This window comes from Equus przewalskii, chromosome 12, assembly GCF_037783145.1.
Source record: "Equus przewalskii isolate Varuska chromosome 12, EquPr2, whole genome shotgun sequence".
In the NCBI taxonomy this organism is placed as follows: domain Eukaryota; kingdom Metazoa; phylum Chordata; class Mammalia; order Perissodactyla; family Equidae; genus Equus; species Equus przewalskii.
Genome location: NC_091842.1, coordinates 26793825 through 26818652, shown reverse-complemented (window position 1 = coordinate 26818652; position 24828 = coordinate 26793825). Strand labels below are relative to the sequence as shown.

Below are 24828 nucleotides of genomic sequence, written 5' to 3'. Positions count from 1 at the left end.
CGCCAGCCGGGGCGCTCGCGCCATTGGGGCGGGTGGGCGGCGCGAGGCGAGTCGGGAAGCGGGTCCGCGGCGGGTGGCTCTGGTCAAGGCGGCGGGACGGAGCCCGGGCGGCGGCGCGTCCCACCCGAGGGCGGCTCTGGCTGAGGGCGGAGGGGCAGGCGGAGCGCCCGGGGCAGCGGCTGAGGCGGGACGGCGGCGGCGGCGGCGGCGGGGACCGCTGTCCCCGGAAGAGCCGGCCGAGATGCTGGCGGAAAACCTGGTCGAGGAGTTTGAGATGAAGGAGGACGAGCCGTGGTACGACCACCAGGACCTCCAGCAAGGTGAGGGCGCAGTCGCCCCGCAGACGACGCGCGGGCGGCCTGGCGGAGGAGGCTCCTCCTGGGCGCGAAACTGTTAAAAAGTTGCTTTTGCTGGAGGCTGCCAGGTGCCAGGTGCGGGGAGAGGCTGGCGCTCACCTGGCGTTGGGATGGGCTGTGCCTGCCCATCGCGCCGGGGAGAATCATCTGTGCGGGGCCGGGGCGGGCTTGTGCTCGGTGATCCTCATCAGCACCACTGCGCGCCGAGCGCTAACTATGCACCAGGCACTGTTTGAAGCGCTTTCCCCGGCGTCGCTGATCTAATCCTTAGAGCGTTCCTCGGAGGCAGGGGGGACCCGGAGCCGGCTCGGGCTGCGGCCTCTCCGCCGCTGGGAGTCATCGCAGCCCGGGCCGGGCGGGAGCGGTTGCAGGGGGCAGGTGTAGCGGGGCCATGTGGCTTGTGCCTAGCCGTTTGCACACATGCCGTCCGCACAACGGCTCTGTTGGTGAGAGAGTGACTTTTAGCATCCCCATTTTCCAGACGGGGAAAGCGGGGGCTAAAACGGCTAAGTGACTTCGCTCGAGTTAAGCGTGGGAGCCGGTATTTTTGGAGTCACACCCTCAGAATGAGGAGTGCCCAAACGCTATCTGTTCTTTTACCACCCGGTTTACAGGTTCTTCCGTTGAGTGTTAGAGAATTGCTTAGGCATAGTTCAGATGCCGAATAAAATGACTCCGGGGCCCTTCTACCCCGACCACTCCTTCAGTTCGCGCTGGAGCTTTTGAGTTAAAAACAAGCGTTTGGCTCTTGGCCTGCCTTGGATTTCTTGTTGACGCTGTCTCTAGAGAAAAACCTTAGAGCAGCCCTCTTTTTTTTTTTTTTTTTTTTTTGCGTATTAATAGCAGGAACTTGCAGTCCGGGGAACACTTTTTATGTGCCAGACACCGACTGGCCCTTACAACAGGTGCTCACTTAATCCTCCCAACAACTCGGGAGGTAGAAGTAGATACTGTTATCAGGGAGCTAGGATTCCACTTCAGACTCCAGCGCCAACTTCCTTAAGCACCATCCTGAACGCTGAATACTCCTCAGGAATTTCTTCAGGCATCTTCTGTTTCTGCGATTCTGTGTCAATCAATTTTTCCACCTCCAAACTTGCACTGAAAATTAGCATCTCATTTAGTTGAATATTAAATGACCATGATGTTTGTTCAGGCTAACCATTGAACTTGGGGGCGGAAAAAGAATGTAGGCTTAAATGACTCATACTCAGAAAAGGAAAATAAAACAAGTACCTCTTTTGGGGGAAGATGATTTTTTAAATCAGTATGCTGTGGACGGTAACCGACATCAAAGTTATTCACCGTTACGCTTTTATAGTCTAAGCTATTTCGTGGCTGTGGCACAGAATTTGCCATCGTGTTCTCTAAGTCCGCAAGAAAGATTTGTCTTACTTTTTAACAAACCCGTTTTCAGAATTCCCTGTAAGGATTGATGGCCTAGTTTGATGCTTTCTCCAGGGTTAATGGAGCAACCACTGTGCAGTTGCAACATTTCCCTATAATAAATTAAACAGTTTGCAGAAGCAAAGCTAAATATTTTTCTTTCCTGCGTTTAAGAAGCCTAGATCCCTACAGGCTCCTTGTTTTGAATCCAGCGAAATACTTGACACATAATAGAAGCCCAATTTTAGTATTTGTTGAACTGAACCGAGGCACTCACACAGGCTTACTGGTTTCATGGCTCTCTTCCATCAGGTGCCTTTGTCCACACTACACTTTCCCCCTGTGGGAGATTGTTAGAAACAACCATTTGTAATACTTCAATCTACTGAGAAGCAAATGCAAGGCGGTGGGGTTTCATGTGGAACTCATTAATCTCTGATCAAAACGAAGTCATTAGGTGTTCAAGTTTAATGAAACCTTAAAGAGCACAGGTCTCAACCTCCTTAATGTTAATTTGCATTTGGAATTTGTTGTATGCTTTTCAAAGGACTTTTACATCCATTATCACGATGGACTTTGACATAACCCTGTCTGTCATAACCAAGTGCGTGGGGTAAGAAGAGATGTGAAATTCTAACAATCATTACTTACGAATATGGCCTGTAGAATGAAGGCTGCAGTGTGAATAAAAGGATATCTTTGTCCCAATTTTGTTAAAATATATATTAAAGAACTCCTAAACTTCTAATGGATTTAAATTTTTGTTAATTTCTCAAAAATTTATTATCTGCTCTATGCCAGGTCTTCATGTAGGCACTGGGGCCACAAGTGCCTATCCACAAGCTAGGATAGTCAGGGTCCTCCTCATGGAGTTGACAGTCTGGGCATCTGTTGACTAGAGAAGCCTGGAGATGCTGCCTCCTGGTATGTGCCCACTACAGCGCCTGGCATATGTGGTAGGCCCTCAGTAGATATTTTCTACTGAGTAAAGTGTCGGAATTGTCCTGTGAAACAGATTGATAAGCAAATGTAGTGGGATTTTATCAAGTGCAGATATCCATCTGCTCATTTTTTACATCCTCACTATTAATTTACTGAGCAAGCCCTGTTTGAGAGAGCTGCTAAAACAACTTTTTCAGATCTGTTCTCAAAGTCACAGAAGTACAAATCTTTTCCTTTTGCAATAGAAGTATTATTTAAGTAGATTGAATCTTTGTATCAAAGCTTGCTGGCACATTCTTTTTTTAAAATTGCTGAAAAATTCTACCCTCAGAAGCTCTGGTCTACCATTCATACCTTGTTAGAAACGTGTAAAGCTGTGTGCAGGCAGAAGGAGAGAACCCATTGCTTTCACAAAACACTTTGATGAAGAGACTGTCTTTTGTCAGAGGGCTGAGTTGGCACAGTAAGAATGCTGACAGTGATCTCTGAGTAAGATCTTTTCTGGGACAGCAGGAGCCTTCTGTGCAGGTAATAATGGTGCTCGCTTTGAAATGTGCCCCTGAGAACAAGGTGGAAAGACTTCAGAGACTGGGTTTTCTTTTAGACGAGCTGCTATTATAATTGTTGTTTAGAGAGCTGTGCAAGCTTAGAATAAGGATTCGGGTTTCTCCACTGTAGATCAGCAAATGAAATCTTAGTTTAGAGGAATCCTAGGATTTCTGCTTCTTTTCAAGATGAGTACATTTTCCTTGTGTGCAACTAATTTGCTGCATCACTGCTTAGAGGGTCGTTAAAACTGACATTGTCATTTTTCTTGGTGTTTATGTTCAGGCTTTTTGCTTTCCCAATTATAGTAACGTTGGCAACAGGAGGTACACAGAAGCATCACCGAATGACGCATTTGACTTTTGTAATAGGAAAAGCTTTCAGCCTTAGTCTTACTGAATTACTGCTGCCGACTACAGCTAACCTGGGAATATGTTCTCCTCATGTTTTTTTGGAAAAACTGCAGTAAAATAAGAAAAACTAATAGCAGTGGGATTTAAAGGTTTCAGAATTCTGGAAAAAAGATTCTTTTAAAAAAATCTCTCCAACTACTAGAGCTAATTTTCAGCATAGGGCTGAGTGGAGTGTCTGTTTAAAGCTAACTGTTTACGCTGTTAAAATAGATTATTACCACTTGCAAAGACTGATTAGTGATAGAATATTAAACTTGTGGAAGTATTGATAGGTTGCAATTCTCAAGCCTACAGTAAATCTGTGGTATTTTTAGTAGCAGCTTAGGCCAGTTCAACAGGATTTAGAAGAGACAATGTCTTAATGAAAATCCTTATTGGAAAATAGAACGGGTACATAAGGCTTCAAAACGATATTGTTTCCTTTTCTTCTGTGCCTTAATTAAAAGTATAACAGTAAGGGACATTGAATACTCTCCCATTCCCCCCTGCTAATTATTTAGAAAACTTTTTTGGGCTTACTGCCAGCTTTTGGCTCCTTTTGGTTATGGAAGGCAGACGCTACACAACAGGAAACAAACTTTTTTTAAAGACCAAAAAAAGACCCTTTACCAGATGAAGTAATATCCTTTTATACCGTGTGACTTCACAGGCACTTTCTTGTAGTTGAGACCTGTCTTACCAGAATTCTATCCTAAACATCCTATGAAATATTTAGGAGACTGAGACTTCGGGAGATAAGGACGAGTCTCAAATTCTTTTCTGTTTACTTTTTACTAGAGGAGTGCTATACTTGGCATCTCTTTCTGCAGCAGCAGAAAAGCTGCTCCTGGCTGAGTATTAAGTGACATAGGTAGTTTCACAACTGAATGAAAGTAGTTGATGATGGTTTGAAGTTAGTCTTCATTCTGGAAAAGGTTTCAGCTCAGGTTTTGATTGCTAGTTGAGAATATCTTTGGTGAATCTCTGGTCCTTCCCAAAGAGGAATTACTCACCAGTTTACAACAGGCCAGGAGAGGCTTAAGTCATGTCTAGGTAATGTATATATGCTTTGTCTTTAATACAGTGTGGTGGCTTGGCTTCTGTGTGGGGCTGTGTATACACATTACACACCCTGCGTGTACAAAATAATTATATCTGGAACATCTTCAGCCATACATAATTCTTTTTTCACTTAGTGAAAGCAAGATATTAACTTGCCTGGGGTTGTATGTGTTTTCACTGGCAGAGCAGGCAGTACAAACCCAGAAAGCTCAACTCTCGTTTCTCATTACCATCTGTGAAAACAAGTGAAAAACTTAAGTACCTCGCCTAGGGAAATTTGTACTCTCTCCCTTAAACAAAGAAGTGTATATCCCTGTCATTAGACTTAAAACTGGGAAGATGTGGATGATAAAGTAGTGAATCTAGTGAGAGTAAGAGTTAGAACCTGTTGGCTTATTATCTGAAGTCTTAAGTACTTTAGTAGACATTGTTAATATTTACATCATGAGAATATATTGTAACACTCATCCATCAACATTATACTGTTTGTTTAAAATGGGGTATAAAATGTTTTAAAGTGAGCTGCTGTGGTGTATGCTAGATTTTGCTGCTTTGTTTTTTCCTAATGAGGGAGAACTAAGCAAGGAGAATGCTAATTATGCACTCGAATGGACATTAGGATGTAACAAAAGTTGTTGCTTTTCTGTTACCACTTATCCTAGGTTAAGTTTTAATATCGGTAGTAGTGAATGAACATTAAATCTTGCTTGTCAACCTCTAAAAATTAAGTTTAAAAATCATACGTAATAAAGAAATTTGTTTTCATAATAAATATTTTTTATAACATTAAGTGAAATGACTTTCCATCATATTTAGAATAAAATTCAAACTTTCCTTACCATGGCCTATAAAATCTTATGTGATCTGGTCCCTGCCTACTTCTCCAACTTTATCTCAAAGCACTCCCCACCCCCCCCCCCCCATGCTTCTGTCACGCTGGCTTTTTGTTGGGGTGTGGAGTATGCCAAATTATTTCCTGTCTCAGGGCCTCTGCCTGGCTTTTACATGGCAAGATCCTCATCCTTCAAGGTTTAGCTAAAATGTCTCCTCAGAGAGACTGGCCTTGTGACCTCTCTTCCTAAAGTAGATCCTTTCTTCATTATCACCAAATCCAGGGGTTTTTTGTCTTTTTTTTTACACTCCACATCCAGTTGGTTAACAAATCCTTTTAGCTCTAACTTTCAAAGCATATCCAGAATCCTACCCCTTCTCTCCATCTCTGCCACTCTAGTCCAGGCCACCATCATCTCTTACCCAGACCATTACAGTATCCTGTCACCCTGCTTCTAGCTTTGTCCCTTTCAATCTGTTTCCACAGCAGCCAGAATGATCCTGTCAGAAGTCTTCATTGGGTTCCATTTCACTCAGAGTAAAAGCCAAAATCTTCATCTCCTTTGTTAGGCCCTACACAAGCTGGCCAACCTTGGAACCCTGCTTGTCGTACTCCACCCCACTCCCCGCATCCCTCACACACTCTTACTTTGCTCCAGCCTCAGTGGCCTCCTTTAGCTCTAGTCATGTTCCTCCTGGTCTTTGCACTTGTTTTGCCTCTGCCTGGAATGCTCGTGCCCTAGATAGATCTACATGGGTCACTTATTCAGTTCCTTCACATCTTGATTCTCATGTCACCCTTGTCATATGTTCTTAAATTTCCACCTCCCATATCCACACTCTTCCTGTCCCCCTTCCTTGCTTTATTTTTTCTCTTTGACTCTTAGAACTATCTATTATGTGTTTTATCATGCTGTTTCTCCCAGTAGAATATAAGCTCCATGAGAGCAGGGAATGTGTTAGTTGAGTTCATTCTTAGATCCCTGGTGCTTAGATTGGTGTCTGCTATTATTGAATGTATGCATGTGTGTGTGAGTGAATAGTGTTTCACGGTTTGCAAGTTTATTTGTTTGCTGTCTGGCTTCTCGCATTAACCTGGGAGTGTCAGGAAAGCAGGAACGTCATTCATTTTATTCACCATTCTGTGGCCAAAGCTTAACATAGTGCCCAGCAATAAAAACATTCATTTGTGAATCAGTGAATACTAACAATACTTTTCCCGTGTATTGCAGCTTAGTTTGTAAAGTTTTTGTGTATTATTTCGTTTACTTTTCACAATCATCTATTGACAGGCCGGTCACCTCTAGACAAGAATAGAATTCTTGTCTGTAATAGTGTAGGGGCCTTTAAAGTCACCATATTTTTTTTTTAAGATTTTATTATTTTTTTTATTTTTCCTTCTTCTCCCCAAGCCCCCCCAGCACACAGTTGCGTACTCTAGCTGTGGGTCCCTCTAGTTGCGGCATGTGGGACGCTGCCTCAGCATGGCCCGATGAGCAGTGCCATGTCCGCGCCCAGGATCCGAACCAGCGAAACCCTGGGCCACTGCATCAGAGTGCAAGAACCCAACCACTCGGCCACGGGGCCAGCCCCAAAGTCACCATATTGAAAGTATTAACCTGGTAAATGGTAGTCAGAACTGGATCTCAGACCTTCCTACCAGTTCAGTGCATTTCCCACTATGTTGAAGAACCTCTCCATGAAGTTTACTGTACAGATAAGTATTTCAGTTACCTATGTTAGAACCAGTGTCCTTTTCTGTGTCATCAAATTTTTATTTCTGGGATTGTGTATAATACAAACAAATCCGATCTTATGTGCACATATGCGTGAGAAGAAAGAGTTGAAAAAAGAGGTTTAAAATGGAAATAAGGCTCTTTGCTAAATGAAAGCTTACACTATGACACATAATTGCCTCAGAAACTGTATTGCTGCTTTGCTTGTCTGATTTGCTCATCTTGGAGAAGGACTTGAAGAGAAGAAGGAAAAATGAGACCTGGGGCAACGTTCTTATTGATGTGGGGTCGGTGAGCCGAGGAGTCAAAAGAAAGATTTCTTAGACTCTCAAGATCTGGCAGTAGTGCTCTTTTATTTAGAGAATAGTGTGGAATAGCATGGGGACAGGACCCATGGGCAGTAAGAGCTTCTGCTGCCGCCGCTTCTGCTGCCCCCACTGGCATGGGGACAGGGTCCATGAATAGGCAGAGCAGCTGCTGCTGCCCCCGCTGGCATGGGGACAGGACCCATGGGCAGGCAGAGCTGGTGCGTGAGGACAGGACCCACGGGCGGTCAGAGCTCCAGCTGCTGCCCCCGCTGGCATGGGGACAGGACCCATGGGCAGGCAGAGCTGGTGTGTGGGGACAAGACCCACAGGCAGTCAGAGCTCCTGCTGCTGCCCCCGCTGGCATGGGGACAGGACCCATGGGCAGGCAGAGCTGGTGTGTGGGGACAAGACCCACAGGCAGTCAGAGCTCCTGCTGCTGCCCCCGCTGGCATGGGGACAGGACCCATGGGCAGGCAGAGCTGGTGTGTGGGGACAAGACCCACAGGCAGTCAGAGCTCCTGCTGCTGCCCCAAGTTGAGGGTTAGGGCTAATTTTATAAGGCATGGGTACGTGACTTATTTTTACTGGAGAAAAGAAAAGATGATGTAAAAAGTCATTAAATGATTTCAGTGCAGATGGGGTCTGGTTATTGTGCGGTCATATAACTTTAGATACGAATCTGGCCATATAGATCGGTATCTAGGTGAGGATGCCCTGGGCTTCTCTCCCTGGGGCAGCCCTAATTCACACCATAAAAAAAGTCCACTGGGTCATATAGTTTGGCATGTAGGCCAGGTCACCTTGGGCTTCTCTGGCTGGGGCAGCCTTAATCCACATCATTATTACTGATGTATTTTTCCTTTTCTTGACTGAATAATTTTTAGCACCCTCGGGAGGCACCAGGACCTGTAACAACAAACTTTGCTTTGATAGCTGCATTCACAGTGGCTGGATTTCATGGAACTTTAGAGACTATTGAAAGATTTGTCTGTATCTTGGCTCTGGGGTCCATCCAAAAAAGTAGATAATCAGGATCTGAATAAGTCCAGTCCATTAGCAAATAATTATGATCTTAGAAGTTACAATGCTAAATAATCATTCCTGAACTAATTAATACACCTGCATAAAGAAGATCAGTATTCTTCAAGTCTGACGTGTTAGGACAGGTCAGAGAGGATGTTACCTGTAGAGGACCTCAGTTCAACTGAATTTTAAGTAGAACTCAGGTTTCCGGCCATGCCATTCCACCCTCCGTTGGGATCTGACTTAAGCTTTATATGTTGGCTTGGGTCTTGGTTCATTCCTCTTTTAAAGACTGAATTATATAAAGTGTTGAAGTGAGATTGTTTGCATTATTGTAAGATTCACTTGTTTTGCTAGATCTCCAACTTGCTGCTGAGCTTGGGAAGACATTGCTGGATCGGAACACAGAGCTGGAAGATTCTCTTCAGCAGATGTACACAACCAATCAGGAGCAGTTACAGGAAATTGAGGTAATGTCCTCGGCGGGAGAGTGACACTTGGAGGTGTTGCGTGTTGCTGCTGTTGTACCAATCATATTTTGATAAAATGGCACTTGCAATTGAAAGCAACATTTAATTTCTAACACAAACTTTTTTGAGAATAGGAACCATTGGAGAGGGTGGAGAGGTTGATTTCTACCTTCTTCAGTCTTTCCCAGCATGGAAGGCTGAGTGATGAAAAAGACTTCTCCCTTCGCCCTTGGTGAAGTTACTAGAAGTAAATGGTCCAGTATTTGCCAGTATGTGAAGCAAAATAAAGCTGTGAATATTACGCTCAGTTTTTCACTTTTTTCTTTTAAAAAAGTGAATTATGCAATATTTAAGATATGCAAAGAGGTATAAAAGAATAATACAGTATAAACACCTGCGTACCCACCACCCAGCTTAAAAAGGAAAACTACCTACACTGTTGAATGTCCCTGTCTACCCTCTCCCTGGTTGCATCTCCCCCACACCAAACACCATCCTAAACTGGGGTTTAGATAAAAAATTTAAAAATCACATTATTGAATTTCATAATGTTTTCAAATTCCTTGTGTCATTCAAACAATTAATCATAGATGTTTCTTTCTCTCTGCACTGATCTTGATTTATTTACATTTTTAGTAGTTTTAAAATTAAAACACTACTTTTTCCCTTGGCTAACAAACTAAAATGAAAGATGCTGGAATAGGGCTTTAAAATGGAAGGTGCTATCTTGTAAATGATCCCATTTAAGTAGCCCAGTTATATGTAGGCCACGTGGCTATAAAGATGGTAATTATGGCTATTAACCAGACAATTGTCCCATTAGAATGTTTTCTCCATACCGCAAACTCCCCCACCTCAAAAAAAAAAGCTTTACACTTAAACTACAATTCTTTCCCCTCAAATTGGTACACTACAATCAGGACTCTTGTGTCTATGTGTAGAAAAATGTAAAAGACCTTAGAAAAGTGAAGCAATTCATCATGATCAGAACTTATTGAGCTCTGATTATATACTAAACCTGGTGCTAGAAATTCAAAGAAGTAGAATTACGTAGTCCTTGACTTCAAAGCAATCAAAATTATACAGATTTCAATTTTTGAACATAAATATATCGTCAAAACCAAGGCAAATTTATAATTTCAGTATTCTTAACTTTACATGTAGCCATGATTGAAGAACACACCATAGATCTTCCCCTTTGTCGCAGTTTAGGAATATAGCCAATGATACGACTGAAATATCCTTTTATAGTTCTGGGACGGCATATCTTGTAATGATATTGAGGTCACCAGCTACCATTTTTAGCACATTCTAGAGCAAAAGAGCATAGAACATGCCATACCAGAAATTGAGTTTACAGTAGTCCCCTTATCCACAGTTTTGCTTTCTACAGTTTCAGTTACCTGCGGTCAACTGCAGTCTGAAAATATTAAATGGGATATTCTAGAAAAAAGCAATTCATAAGTTTTAAACTGCATGCCATTCTGAGTAGTGTGATGAAATCGCACACTGTCCAACTCTGTCCCACCTAGGACGTGAATCATCCCTTTGTCCAGCATAGCCACACTGTATATACTACCCACCTGTCAGTCACTTAGTAGCCATCTCTATTATCAGATGACTGTCGCAGTATGGCAGTGCTTGTGTTCAAGTAACCTTATTTTACTTAATAACGGCCCCAAAGCATAAGAGTAGCGATGGTGGCAATTCAGATATGCCAAAGAGAAGCTGTGAAGTGCTTTCTCTAAGTGAAAAGGTGAAAGCTCTCAACTTAATAAGGAAAGAAAAAAATATCATATGCTGAGGTTGCTAAGATCTATGGTAACTTTTATTATAGTATATTGTTGTAATTGCTCTATTTTATTGTTATTGTTGTTAATCTCCTACTTTGCCTAATTTATAAATTAAACTTTATCATGTATGTACAGCTGTGTGCTGCATAACGACATTTCAGTCAACAACAGACCACATATATGTTGGTGGTCCCATAAGATTAGTACCATATAGCCTAGGTGTGTAGAGAACCATCTAGGTTCTCTATGATGTTCGCACAATGACAGAATTGTCTAACCATGCATTTTTCAGGACATATCCCTGTTATTAAGTGACACATGATTGTATAGGGAAAAAAGACGTATCTCCTGAGGATAAGGGGGGACTACTGTAATTACTTGTAGAGTTTGCCGGAAACCTAAAAATGTAGAAGAACCAGGCATTTTTAAATTATTAAACTAGCCAAATGTCATTTGTGGTCAAGGAACTCATTCCTGCTTTGTTTCATAGATTTTGTTTCTCAACTCATTGGAAGATTTCGTAGAGTGGTCTTGGGGTATATCCATGAAGACTGTCATCCATATTTATTTGTATTTGGGTAGAAACATAGTCTTAACACATTGTATTGATGTTTCCTATGAAAGCAGCTATAAATCACTATAACAATGCTATAATTGATACTTATTTTAGCATATCTCCCAAGTATAGATGAAAAAAAGTCCAAATTTGTACAATTAAGAGAATGATGCCTATTTGTTAATGTAGGAGGTTATAAACACAATTGCTTTATGATCTAAGTTACTTGTCTTTCTACCTTTGTTTTCTGTGGTATTGAGGATGATTAAACAGTTAAGACAGATCATTGACATTCTGAAAAACTCCAAAGATCTTTGAAATTCTCCAAATCTGCAAAGAACACTCCACCATCTAGTGTCTTCCATAAGATGTTGTAAAACATAATGGAAATGAAGTATCCAGTTCAGACCTTAATGATTAAATAAATATAAAATTAAATGTGTGTATAAGTATTTCAAATAAATTTAGACTGGAGTACTTGCCAAAATATTTTCTTGAATCTCTTGTCTCTATAATAGTGCATGTGGTCCACTGGTTCATAGATCCAAGCATTGTAGCATTCAACATTTTACTCTTTATCTAAAGCTGTTTTTTGGCTCAGAATAACACTGTCTTAGATGTCTTCTCTGCCATAACAGTTGCCTTTCTTCTTTATTTCTTTTTATAAATTGCTTCATGAAAGTCAGTAGGGGTGGGATGAAATGGGGAGATGAAATGGACATGCTGGCTAAGCTTATTTACCTGCCAGAAGACTACCGCGTAACAGCCTTACTGCCTGCTTGGTTCAGATCTGTTTCTGGGCACGCTTACCGATCACAACATAGACTTCCGTGGTCTCTCACTAATAGTCTAAAACAAAGAAGGCCTGATGCTCTTGTAAAAGTAACCAGGCAGCCAAAGAGCTTAATTCCCTGCTAAAAGATGATCCTTGCATTATGTACCTCTTATCAATGCAACCTTCAGGAGCCCCTAAACTTTATAAGGGCTCTTTCCTTAATTCAAACCTTATGTCAATTTTTTTCTTTTAAGTAAACTTTTTATTGAAATATAATGTACATACAGAAAAAAGCATGAATCCTAAGTATATAGTTCAATGAATTTTCATAAAGTAAACATACCCATGCAACCAACACCCAGATAAGAAATGAGAACGTTATCAGCTCTTCCAGTCACCCGACTAACCAGCATTCTAACACCTAGATTAGTTTAGCCTGTTTTTGAACTTTACATGAATGCAATCACTTGTACAAGTTTTAAACCAACTTTTCAGAATGTTTATTGGGAGTTCTCCTAATGAGAAAAGTAATACATGGTCATTTTTTTAATTTATAAAAATACATATTTGAAAACCAAAAGTCTCTTATCCCACCAACCCAGAGAAATTTTAAATGAGACAGTCCAGAAAAATAGTCTTGGAACAAACTACTCAGAGTGGATGAAGAATAGTGCAGAACTGGTGAAAATACTAGGACAATTATAATCCCCAAACCGTGACTCATTATGGAAATAGACAACTTGGAAACTGTCAAAAGGTATTTTGTAAGTAGAACTACAAGCATGCTTTCAAAGACTGTTAGTAGGTTTCAAACAATCCTCACAAAAATTGATCAGTATTTTGTTAAGCATCATTTTTAATGTAAAAAAAGATTAAATAAACTATTGAAAGTAGTGATGGGCTTCAGAGATGCTTACAGCCTGTGTGACTTTTATTCAGTATTAATCTGAGCATCTAATTTTTCAAGATTTCAGAGCAAGTTTTTCTGTCTGGGATGAGGGGGAGGAGAGAAGCTTTGGAGAGTAATGAGATCTGACACTATCAGACACAATCGGATTCTCTTAAAGTTTCCTACAATCGTGTAAGCAGCCCACAGCCTGGTGTTTTTTTTGCTTCTCTGCGTGGAAACCTGCATTATCCCCACAGAAGTTGTCCCTACCACTCAAAGTCAGCTGGCCTTCAAGGTGTCCCTTCTTTCAAGAACTCATGTCTTCCTTGGAAATTTTAAAGCATTTTGTGCTTCCTTTACTACATTTACCAATATTCTACTGTATATTATGCATATTTCTTGATTTGTTTTATTCTTCCCCCTCACCCCGACTTCCCGTTGCAGTGTTGAAGCTGTTGCTGTGTTTATTCATGGTCTTTCACACAGAGTAGGTAATCGATAAATGTTGAAATCAGTATCTTAACAGAGGACAAATAAACAGTTTACAAAGTGCTTCCAATATTACTAAACTGTGGGTTTCCACCTCTGGAGATTTTTAAAGGAAGTGAAAGGAGCTCTGGCCTCAGTGTTAGAAGACTCAGGTTTAAGCCTTCAATTCTACAGCAAATAGCTAGAGACTTAGGCGTGTGAATTACCTCTCAGATCCTGTTTGCTCCGCTCTGTGATGGTGATAAGAATGCTTGCACTACCTTGGTACAGGGTTGTTCTGAGGGGATGCGATTATGTAAATGCATATATTTTGGCCAGTATAATTTGTTGCACAGTTTATCCATCTTTTAAGAATTTTAGTAATGAAAGAATCTTAATTCTTAAAAAAATAAATCCTTTTCAATTACTGGAAAACAAATCTTAAAAACAAGCCAAGCTTTTAATAGTGAGATTATAGATGGTTTTTTTTTTTCATATTCATGCTTTTATTTCTTTTTCCCACTAAATTTCTTACAGGGGAAATATAGTAATCAGAGGACAGAGATTTTTCAAAGGTAATAGGAAATATTTCTTCAGTATTGGGGAAGGTCATTTTGATCCTAAATTAAGAGGATTTGGGCTATAATTCTTAATATAAAGATAATCTCAACACTGCATAAAAGCCAAATTTCCATTCCATTCCTTATGTGTTTTTAGTTTGGGTTGTGTCTGTCTTTTCCTGCATTCCAGGTCAGGGTTCTACAATTGCCACATGTTAGTCTAATCCTACTGACCTTTCTTTTTCAAAGGTTTGCCTCAGTTGTAAAGGTGGCCTGTTTATAGCTTTTGTGTATAACCTGAACCTTGTACTCACAGCTGAGGTGACATTCTGTGCAAATTCCAAGACACGTGTGAGATAACCCACGGAACTTAAACTTTGATACTCTCGCCTATAAGTTGACATTTTTCCCTTTATTTTTGCTACCCCCGTCTTCTCCTCCCCTCGCTGTTTTGCTTAAATGTCCTCTTTCCCCCTGTTTAATATGGCAGATAGTTTTGTACTCGAGTTCTTTTTGGCACTTGAATTTCAGGTTGGTGGCAGTCCTGTCAGATTCATTTGAGGCTGTGTATCAAACATTCTGAACTGAGAACACCAGAGCATTAGAAGTATATCTGTACCTTTAAATGCAGGGTAGAAAATAAGCTAACTCATTTTCTTCTAGATTCAGAAAAAAATTGATAAATACTAATTTGAAGTTTTAGACGTGAAGCCTTAAAGCGGTGTCTGACTACATGGAGTTCTGATTCTCAGGCCTTATATCAGTACTTGCTAAAAGATCTAATAATTTTTCTTTTAAGTTGCTGACCAGTTTAATCAGACTCCTTTGTTAGGTGACCTCTCACAGATTGTGGAGAAGTGAAGGGCTTTTCTGATTAGTTTTGCTTTAATAAGATTAAACTCCTACCATGTGAAAACAAGCTCCCTGCCATTTAGATTGTCCTTAAAGCCAAGTCCTCTAAAACCAAAATATCACAAATTCCTCCTGAATGGTTTCATTGTGTTTTTGTCACAGTTTTTATATATCAAACGAGGGAGACTCACTGTAGTTTTTTAATAGCCTCTTTGTATTTATTTGCATATTGACTCGTTCCCTTTGTGTTGGCCGCAACTCTAATTGAACATATCTTTATAAAGGGGCAACAGCTTGGGGCCCACAGAATAGCTGGAATAGGTGCAGAGAAATAATCTATAAATGGAGGAAGAGAGGAGAGAAGTAGTGGCTAATAGGGCCTTTTCCCAAGAGGGCTTTAAGCAAAGCCCTTCTCAAAACCTTTCAATTAGGTCTCTCAACATTTCAGCTGAGTTGTGATATAGCACATGATAGCTGTTGTGAATAGAGGTCTAGAAATTGCCATTTAGCCTACATTTTTTAGTGCCTACTGTGTGTCAGGAATTGTACTAAATGGACTAGATGTATAAGGGGCTTCCCTTCTTCAGGGCGGGTTAGAATACAACATTAACAAGTAAGTAATTGGGTTGTTTATTATTGTGTTAAGTGTTTCAAGGGAAATTGATAGGGTGCCTTGGGAGAGGTGCTGCTTTAGACAGGGGGTCTAGAAAGGCTTCTGAAGACGGTCTGTTTGAATGGAGGCCTAAAGGATAATCAGAGTTCTTAACCATTTTTGTGCTGTCAGTCCCTTTGGCTATTTAGTGAGGTCTATGATGATCCTCTTAAAATACATCAAATACATAGAATTACAAAGGGAACCTGTTATATTGAGATGCCTATGAAAATATTGCAAAAAATGAGTTTGTGATATAGTAATATGTGTTTCTTTATTAATACATTAAATATCAAGATCTAATGGCAATCTAAAAACTGCAATTTCAAATAGTGATGAGTATAACCAATAAATCAACATTTCTGCACCCATTATCATGTCATAGGAAAATGTCTGTGATTTCTATTGGTGAGGAAGTGCTAGGTACCCCTCATACTACTGGTGGTTTTTTGCCTCCATTCATAATTGAAGGAAATGCTAAATTTCAATTAGAAGTTAGTGAAAATGGAGCTACAACTTTCCCCCATCCAATGTTGCAGACTTTCAATTCTGTCCGTGGACCCCAGGTTAAGCACTGCTGGATTAGATAGAGCCAGCCAGGAGAAGTGCGTCCTCTGGGAGAGGGGAGAGTAGGGGAAAGGACCTAAAGGGAGAGGGAGCTTGCCTTAGGCTGAGGCAACTCCACAATTTTAATGTAAAGTTACCCACCTCCTGAGTGTGAAATAAGGAAGAATCAATGGCTAACAGATAAAGCTGGAAAAACCATTTAAAGAGACAGTTGGGAAAATATTAACACTGAAACATAATAGCTGATATTAAGGAATTATTGGGGTTTTTTTTTTTTTTAGGTATGATTGGAATTGTAGTTAAAGTGAAAAGTCTTATCATTTAGAAATATAAATATGTATACTTGAATTAACATGTCTTGGATTTGCTTTAAAATGATTGGAGATGAGAGTAGAAGAGTAGAGATGAAACAAGATTAACTGTATGTTGATAATTGTTAAAACTGGATGATGGATAGATGGGGGTTCATTAAACCATTTTTTTCTGCATTTATGTTTGACATTATCCATAATAAAAAGTTTTTAAAATGTAGATAGGATTAGCCGTCTGTAGAGTCAGTATTTGAGTGGACTGAGAATTTAGGAAGCAGCACTCAAAGTTCAGGTAACTAGTATGTAATTTCAGGGAAGTATGAGTGTAAGAATTTGTTGAAGTATAACATGGTAAAGAATGCTACTGTGATACAGTTAAAATCTAACTTAATCTTATTGAACAACTGCAACTCGACGAAGTCCTAAGAAGGGAAATGGTGAACATTAAGCTTAAGGATCATTGTTGATCCAAGTGAGTACTTATGTCTTCTAGACCCAAGAGAAAGAGACATTGGGTTAAGGGAGGGGAGATTTCCAGGATATTCCATGACCAGGATCAACATTTCTCTCGTAAGTGTGATCCATGGACCACTTGTAATAATATCACCTGGAGTGTTTTCTAAAAATGCAGAATCTTAGCTCTACCCTAGTCTTACTGACTCAGAACTTTAGGGGAAAGGCGCCCAGGTTCCTGTACTTTAATAAATCCCCCAGATAAATCTTAGCACGTGTGAAGTTTGAAAACCATAACCATAGATAAAGATGACAATAGCTGTCTCTTGTTGAGCAGTTTTACCATATGCCACATGCCATGCTGAACCTTTCACATATGTTAATCTCTCAGCAACCTTGAAAGGTGATGAGGCAATCTCACCCTAGAAAAAATTGTTACTTGCCGGAGGTCACCCAGTTAGAAATGACAAAACAGGACTTCAAACCAAATTCTGACCCCAGAGCCCAAGCTCTTAGCTACTATGCCTCTCCCTCCCATCAGGCTTCCTCTTTTCTCTGATCCTGTGCCCACCAAAAGACTCCCGTGGGAGCTGGCCTCTCACCTAGCATTTATGGGGCAGATGTGTCCTACAGAGGACGTGACTATTCCAATCGCTGGGTAGGGACAGATCCTGTTGTAAATTAATAATTAGTGTCTGGTCTATACATTAGCCTTTTTTAAGGTGGTTGTGAATCAGTCCCAAAGAATACTTGAGACTTTATACTTGACATAAAGTAGCTTGCAGAATTTCTGTACTATTGTATATATATTCCCATATTCTAAACCTTCTTTCCACTCCAATATTCCTAAGACATTGAACACATTTTCCTCAGTGACAGGAACCTACTATGACATGGCTAGCCAGAGGGCAGGATTAAGGGCAGGGTCCTAGGAGAAGCTGTGGGGGATGAGGGAGTGAAGAATAAACACAGGTTTTACAGGGTCATGCTGTGTGTCACTTATCTCACATAATATTTCAATCCTACAAGATGGGTGCTAAGAGATCCTCAATGCCTTATTTTCAATTCCCGACCCAAAAGGCTCTGTAGAACAAGATTTTTTTCTTAAGTTTGCAACAAATTCATTTGGCAGCAAATCCTGACCTGAACTCATGTGAGGCTGTTTATAATCTTTATTCATACTTTTTGATTCACAAATATCAATGCTTGATTACAGAGTGCTGCCCAGACCCCACCGGGGATATTATAAAGTGTTGTGTGCCATGTTGTCTTTCTAAAATTTAAAGAATTTTCCAAAACACTTTTGGCCCCAAGAGTTTCAGATGAGAAAGTTGGAGTTATGAGAGTTAAGTGTTTCTCAACACATTGCTACCAAGTTATGTAACTAGATTTGATAAAAGGCCATACATGCTTTTTTCAACTCTGCCACACTGCCGTTTAAAGAGCCCACTAAAAATTACGTAGCCTGTTCTTTGAAAGAAGGCTGTTAGCTTTGCAAATACTTGTAAGTTTGTATAAAAAGCCTCAAAAAAGTATTTTTAAAGTCATGTCTTTGGTCTGTTACCATTTGATCATCAATAATGCTTCAGACCTACCTTTTTTCCTCTTTCTAGTTGTGCCCCAGAGAAATATGAGTGTTTCATTTGGAATATGTACTGTGTGTCAGCATCTTGAGTGGAGTTGAGTAGGGGAGGGAAGCAAGATAACTTTAACACTGAGGCTTTAAGATTGTGATAATTCCCCTGTATTCTTGGCTTTAGAAAGCAGTCTTAGCAGTACCAAAGTAAATAATCTGGCAAATTTCTCACGAATAAGGAGGATTATGATGATAACATTCTCACAGAATTAAAAATAATAGGAATCTTTGAATCATATTAAGCTAAAATATGTCTTTCTGGTTAAATCAGTCTTATTTTCCATATTTCTTGTCCAGAATGGCTCACTCAGAGAAAAAAATGCTTTTTTTTCCAAATGAAAATTGTTTAAAGTCCTCCACTTTAGCTTTTCTTATTTCTGTAAAACGTGATATTTTTGCTTAAACATGGATTATGTATTCCATGCTTTTTCTCTTGTGGGAGTATCATATCTCACTTTAGATTTTTCTGTAGAGTATTAATTTTATGTGTGTTATGTGATTTGTAAGAGTAGACCAGACTCATAATACGCAGGATGTTGCTAAGCATTAGGGGAACTAAGCATATAAAGGATGGTCTGGACTCATTTCCTATTAAGACAAGTAGTTTAACTGGGATTCTAAGTTATTTCCATAAAAAAAAAAAAAAAAAAAAACCTGTGGTATTGTGGTGTAATAAAAATTATATATTTGATCTTTGTCCCCAGCCTGGCTCAGAGCTCCTAAAACCCTTGGAATCTCCTGAGTGATAGGAGGGGACAGGTTTCCAGAGGGAACCAACCACTTGATTAGTGGGTTAGAACTATCAACCCAATCTCCTAACCTCTGGGCTGGAGGTTGAGTTCACTCACCAATAGCCAGTGATTTAATCAATCGTGCCTATGCAGTGAAGCTTCAATGAAACTCTGAAACGAGGCTAAGGGAATTTCCAAGTTGGTGAACAAATATATTGATGTGCTCGGAGGATGGTGTGTCTGGAAAGGGCATAGAAGCTCCACACCGCTCTCTACCCCCACACCTGGCCCTATGTCTTGCTTCCTTTTGGCTGTTCCTGAGTTGTGTGCTTTAGAATAAAGCAGTAAATGTAAGTAAAGCACTTTTCTGAGTTCTTTGAGTTGTTCCAGTGAATTATTGAACCTGAAAGATCGTGGGAACCCCCAAATTTATAGCCAGTGGTTGGTAGTACAGATGGTCCCTGGGACTTGCAACTGGCATCTGACGTAGGGACAGTTTTGTGGGACTGAGCTATTATGACCTGTGGGGTCACCAATTCCAGGTAGTTAGTGTCAGAATTGAATCGAATTGTAGGAACTCAGTTGGTGTTGGACGATGAGAGAACTGGTGTGGGAATACTGCAGGTATCGCATCTGTTTAATGTGCAGCCTGGTCACTGTCGTCTTCTCTTACAGTATCTGACCAAGCAGGTGGAGCTTCTACGGCAGATGAATGAACAGCATGCAAAGGTTTACGAGCAATTGGATGTCACAGCAAGGGAACTGGAAGAAACAAATCAAAAGCTAGTTGCTGACAGCAAGGCCTCACAGCAAAAGATTCTGAGGTAAATTTTCCGGACTCCGTTGAGGAAGCTCTAGTGGAAAGTCATTTGGTATAAGCTAGAAAAGAACATGGCTGTCGTGGGTTGGGTCAGTATGGGGTAAAGTTTAATTTGATTCTTTATGGAGAATAGAGGTTAAATGGAAGGCCTTTCCAATTACAAAAACCATTTGTGTGTCTGGCAACTAATCTCTCCTCACTGCTTATGCCCTTAATTTAATATGACAAGCAGCAATTGGCTTCTCTCTGTTCCTCACAGTCTGACTGAAACGATCGAATGCCTCCAAACCAACATTGATCACCTCCAGAGCCAGGTGGAGGAGTTGAAGTCATCTGGCCAAGGGAGAAGGAACCAGGGAAAATGTGACCAGGAGAAATCGGCACCCAGCTTCTTGTGTCTGAAAGAGCTGTATGACCTCCGCCAGTAAGAGCCTGCCTTTCCATGCATTTACAAGCAGGGGAGCGTCTCATGTCGTTGACACACTCTGGATTCCAAGAGATTAAAAGTATCCTTTTAAGGGGCTGGCCCAGTGGCATAGCAGTTAAGTGCACATGTTCTGCTTCGGCGGCCCAGGGTTTGCCGGTTCAGATCCCAGGTGCGGACATGGCACCATTTGGCAAGCCATGCTGTGACAGGCGTCTCACATATAAAGTAGAGGAAGATGGGCATGGATGTTAGCTCAGGGCCAGTCTTCCTCAGCAAAAAGAGGAAGATTGGCAGCAGATGTTAGCTCAGGGCTAATCTTCCTCAAAAAAAACAGTACCCTTTTAAGAAACACCACATGGTTATTAAACTGCCAGTGGTTTGAGCAAAACCACTTAATGTAAACATAAAAATTACAGGGTTCTTGGGTATTCATAATTCTATGAAAACTCATTTTTGAAAGTCTTGGGAGCATTTATTTCAGGGTTTTAATGCATTAAATCTTACTTAAAAATAAGATGCAGTACTTCTGATAAACTATAGATTTTGGGGTTGTATTTCACATTAGAGTGAAGAAAAAACTGAAATTTCAGTGAAACAAAAATCCAGGCAAACAGTTTTTTCTGCCTACAGAAATGCCTTTACAATTTAGAGCTATGAGATTGAATTTTTATTGAAGAACTGTTTATTGAGCACCTGTTGCACGGCAGGTGCTATGCCAGAAATGAGGAGTGGTAAGCGAAATACACACAGTTCTGCCCTCTTGAAGCTTTCAGTCTCGTGGAGAGGCACATGAACAATCACGTAAATAAATACACTTGTAAGTTACCTGGATTACTCAGGTTTGGTGGTTCTCAGCCTTGACAGTTCATCAGATTACTTGTGGCGTTTTTCAAACTGCAATACCAATGACTCCCAGAGGCCTCAAGCAGAATCTTTAGGTGTGGGGAAAAAGCTGCCCAGGTGATTCTGATGTGCATTCCTGGTTTAAAGTCAGTGCAGCAATGGTTCTCAATCTCGGCTGCATATTAGGAATCACATGGAGAGCATTTAAAAAACCCCAAGTCTAAGTGACAGACCAACTAGGTCAGAATCTATGGGAGGGGGACCCAGGCATCGATATTTTTGAAGACTACCCAGGTAATTCTCATCTGCAGCCAAGGCTGAGAAGCACTGGGCCATCCTGATTTCCTTGAGAGGTATCGGTCGTACTACCGGTCTTTGGGAATGGATGTTTTATAGTACTTTCAATGTTTAAAAAAAATTAGTCATGTTTTCTTACATGTGTTTATTTTCCAGCCTCACACAATTTTATTTTAGCCACCACTCTAATGTGGAATAGACAAAAAATAGGTCACTATCACAGCTCCCCAAAAATACTGGGTTGAAAAAAACATCACTCCCCGTTTTCCATTCTCAATTGACCTGTGTAATATATTCTTTCGTCATTTTTCCTCTAGACACTTTGTGTATGATCATGTGTTTGCTGAGAAGATCACTTCCTTGCAAAGTCAGCAAAGCCCTGATGAAGAAGAAAACGAGCATTTGAAAAAAACAGTGACAATGTTGCAGGCCCAGCTGAGCCTGGAGCGGCAGAAGCGGGTGACTATGGAGGAAGAATATGGGCTTGTGCTAAAGGAAAACAGTGAACTGGAACAGCAGCTGGGGGCCACGGATGCCTACCGAGCTCGGGCGCTGGAATTGGAGGCTGAGGTGGCAGAGATGCGGCAGATGTTGCAGTCGGAGCATCCTTTTGTGAATGGGGTTGAGAAGCTGGTGCCAGACTCTCTGTTTGTCCCTTTCAAAGAGCCCAGCCAGAGCCTGCTAGAGGAGATGTTCCTAACTGTGCCAGAAGCACAGAGAAAGCCTCTTAAGCGTAGCAGCAGTGAGACAGTGCTAAGCAGCTTGGCAGGAGGTGACATCGTGAAGGGCCACGAGGAGACCTGCATCCGGAGGGCCAAGGCTGTGAAGCAGAGGGGCATCTCCCTTCTGCATGAGGTGGACACTCAGTACAGCGCCCTGAAGGTGAAGTATGAAGAGCTGCTGAAGAAATGCCAGCAGGAAGAGGACTTCCTGTCCCACAAGGCCGTGCAGACATCCAGGGCCCTGGCCAAGGACCCGGCTGGAGTGAATGCCCAGCCTGAGCCCAGTGCTAGAAGCTGGGAACTGGCCTCTCTTACCCCAGAGCCCATTGGCTCCCCCACCACCACCACACCTCCAGAATACAAAGCACTTTTTAAGGAGATCTTTAGTTGCATCAAGAAAACTAAGCAGGAAATAGATGAACAGAGAACGAAGTACCGATCTCTCTCCTCCCATTCCTAAGTGAACCTCCAGCTCTTCTGCTAAAATGCCTGTTTCCTATCACATCTCTCTCCACTCAGACAAGTGTTTGTAAACCCAAAGCCTAACGTTGCTCATGATGTTTGCCTCATTACTTTGCTTATTTAGCAAATGTGTACATCGAGGAAAGAAGGTGGCTACTGATGTCAGTTCTATAATCCAGTTCTGTTTAAGCTTCTCAGGAAATCCCATGACAAACTGGCCGCGGGCTGGCGCGCTGATTAGGCTGCAGTTTCTTGAAAAGCCCCAGAACCAATGGAGGGAAGATCTATGCTCCTGGAGAAGTCTGCCTGGAGTTACTATAGTATATAGTATATGTATGGTGTATAGTATATTGGGGGGAAAGGGCAGAGTTGAAACAAAGTCAAGGCAATTGTTGCTGCCTCCTTGCTTAACTTCTCAAAACTACATAGCAGTCAGATGGCTACCAAACTGAAATATCTTTTGCAAACACTGTTGGATACTGTGAATTCAGTAAGAATGTTCAGGAGAAAGCAGGAGTCTAATCCAAAATAAATGGCATTAACAAATGCTCCAAGCCTTTGAGTTTTGTTACATCTGCTACCAGTTGAACTGTGACTGACAGGTAATCCTAAAACCTCTAAATCTAATTGAATACCAAATGGAAAGGGCAGACTCTGGTTTGACCAGCTTAGCTTGTTAGTGTCCACCCCCACATTCAAATGTTTTTATGCAAAGCTATAGTGATTAGGACAGGCAAATATGTAAATCTTTCATTCCTTTCTTAAATTCAAACTAAAAGGGCAAGATCAAACCCCTTACTCTTACTGTGTTGTCGGAGCTGGCTAACCTGCCAGCCACAAGCTGCTCTTGCTCAGTTTCTTCATTCCTGTAAATGGATTTGACTTGCTGCAGAAACTCCGATCTGCTACTTTGTTAAACAGTATTGACGTTCTGACTGTGGAAATGTACTCACCCTCTCACTTGCATACTTTTAATTTAAAACTATTTAAGAAAACCCAGGTTATAGTAATTGTATATATTTTTCTAAAAACCAAATAAAACTATGAAAATGAACAAATGGGTCTATTGCTTGTTATTTTAAGCTTAAGCCATTTTACTGTTAAAAACAACTGCCCACTTTTTTTTCTTCCAACAAATTTCTCTAGGAAGACGTGGTAGTGATTTTTTTTCCCCATTTCCTTTAAACAGTTCCTTAGGATCGTGTAATGGCACAAATTCTCTTGTTGACAGACGTTCATTAAAATTACTATATGATTGAAAAACATTTTCAAATTTATATACTGTATATAATTTTCACGATTTGAGAAATGTCAGACTTGGATCTGAATTAAGGGCATTTGACTAGTTGATTCTTAAAACATTTGATCATTCAATCATAGGAAAGAAACTTTATAATATTTAAACATTAAAATGAGCATTGAATCTAAATTAGTTTTGCTTTTGGATTATTTAAGTTTTAAAAAATGGGTAAAACATTTTTTCCAACAGTGCAAAGAGTTTGTAAAGTTAGTCATCTTTTCTTCCCTGACCTCCCAGCCCTCTCTTCCCCCAAATCAGCTAGTTACCGGTTTCTTGTATATTCATCCAAAATATTCTGTGCATGTGTTAGTACACGAGTATGCTTATATCGCCCCATTTTTTAAAACAAATAAGAATATACTGTAAGCACTCTTGTGCACTGTATCTTCCGTTTTTATTGAACCATCTGTCTGTGAAATAATATCTTTATCTGACTATCTACATTCTTTGTGATAGCTGTATAGTATTCCAGTCTATGGAGAGAGAGATATATATATGTAACACAGAAAGAGAGATTCATTTAAATAGTCTCTGATGGGTAGATTGCTTCTAGTCTTTTGCTACCACCAAAACAAAAATCTGTGATGAATAGCCTTAAATACATCTTTGGACACTTATGAGTCTAGAAGATAAATTATTAGAAGTGGAGGCAAAAAGATATG

At 40.7% G+C, this 24828-nt stretch overlaps 1 protein-coding gene across 1 annotated transcript; it reads left to right on the top strand.

The window, feature by feature from the left end:
* CDR2 (cerebellar degeneration related protein 2) lies at positions 1-23924 on the top strand. Its single transcript, XM_070566564.1, has 5 exons — positions 1-320; positions 8940-9052; positions 19971-20119; positions 20375-20539; positions 22000-23924. Exons 1-5 carry the CDS (start codon positions 242-244, stop codon positions 22862-22864), a joined length of 1371 nt encoding a protein of 456 aa, XP_070422665.1. The 5' UTR covers positions 1-241; the 3' UTR covers positions 22865-23924.
* The last annotated feature ends 904 nt before the right edge of the window (positions 23925-24828 follow it).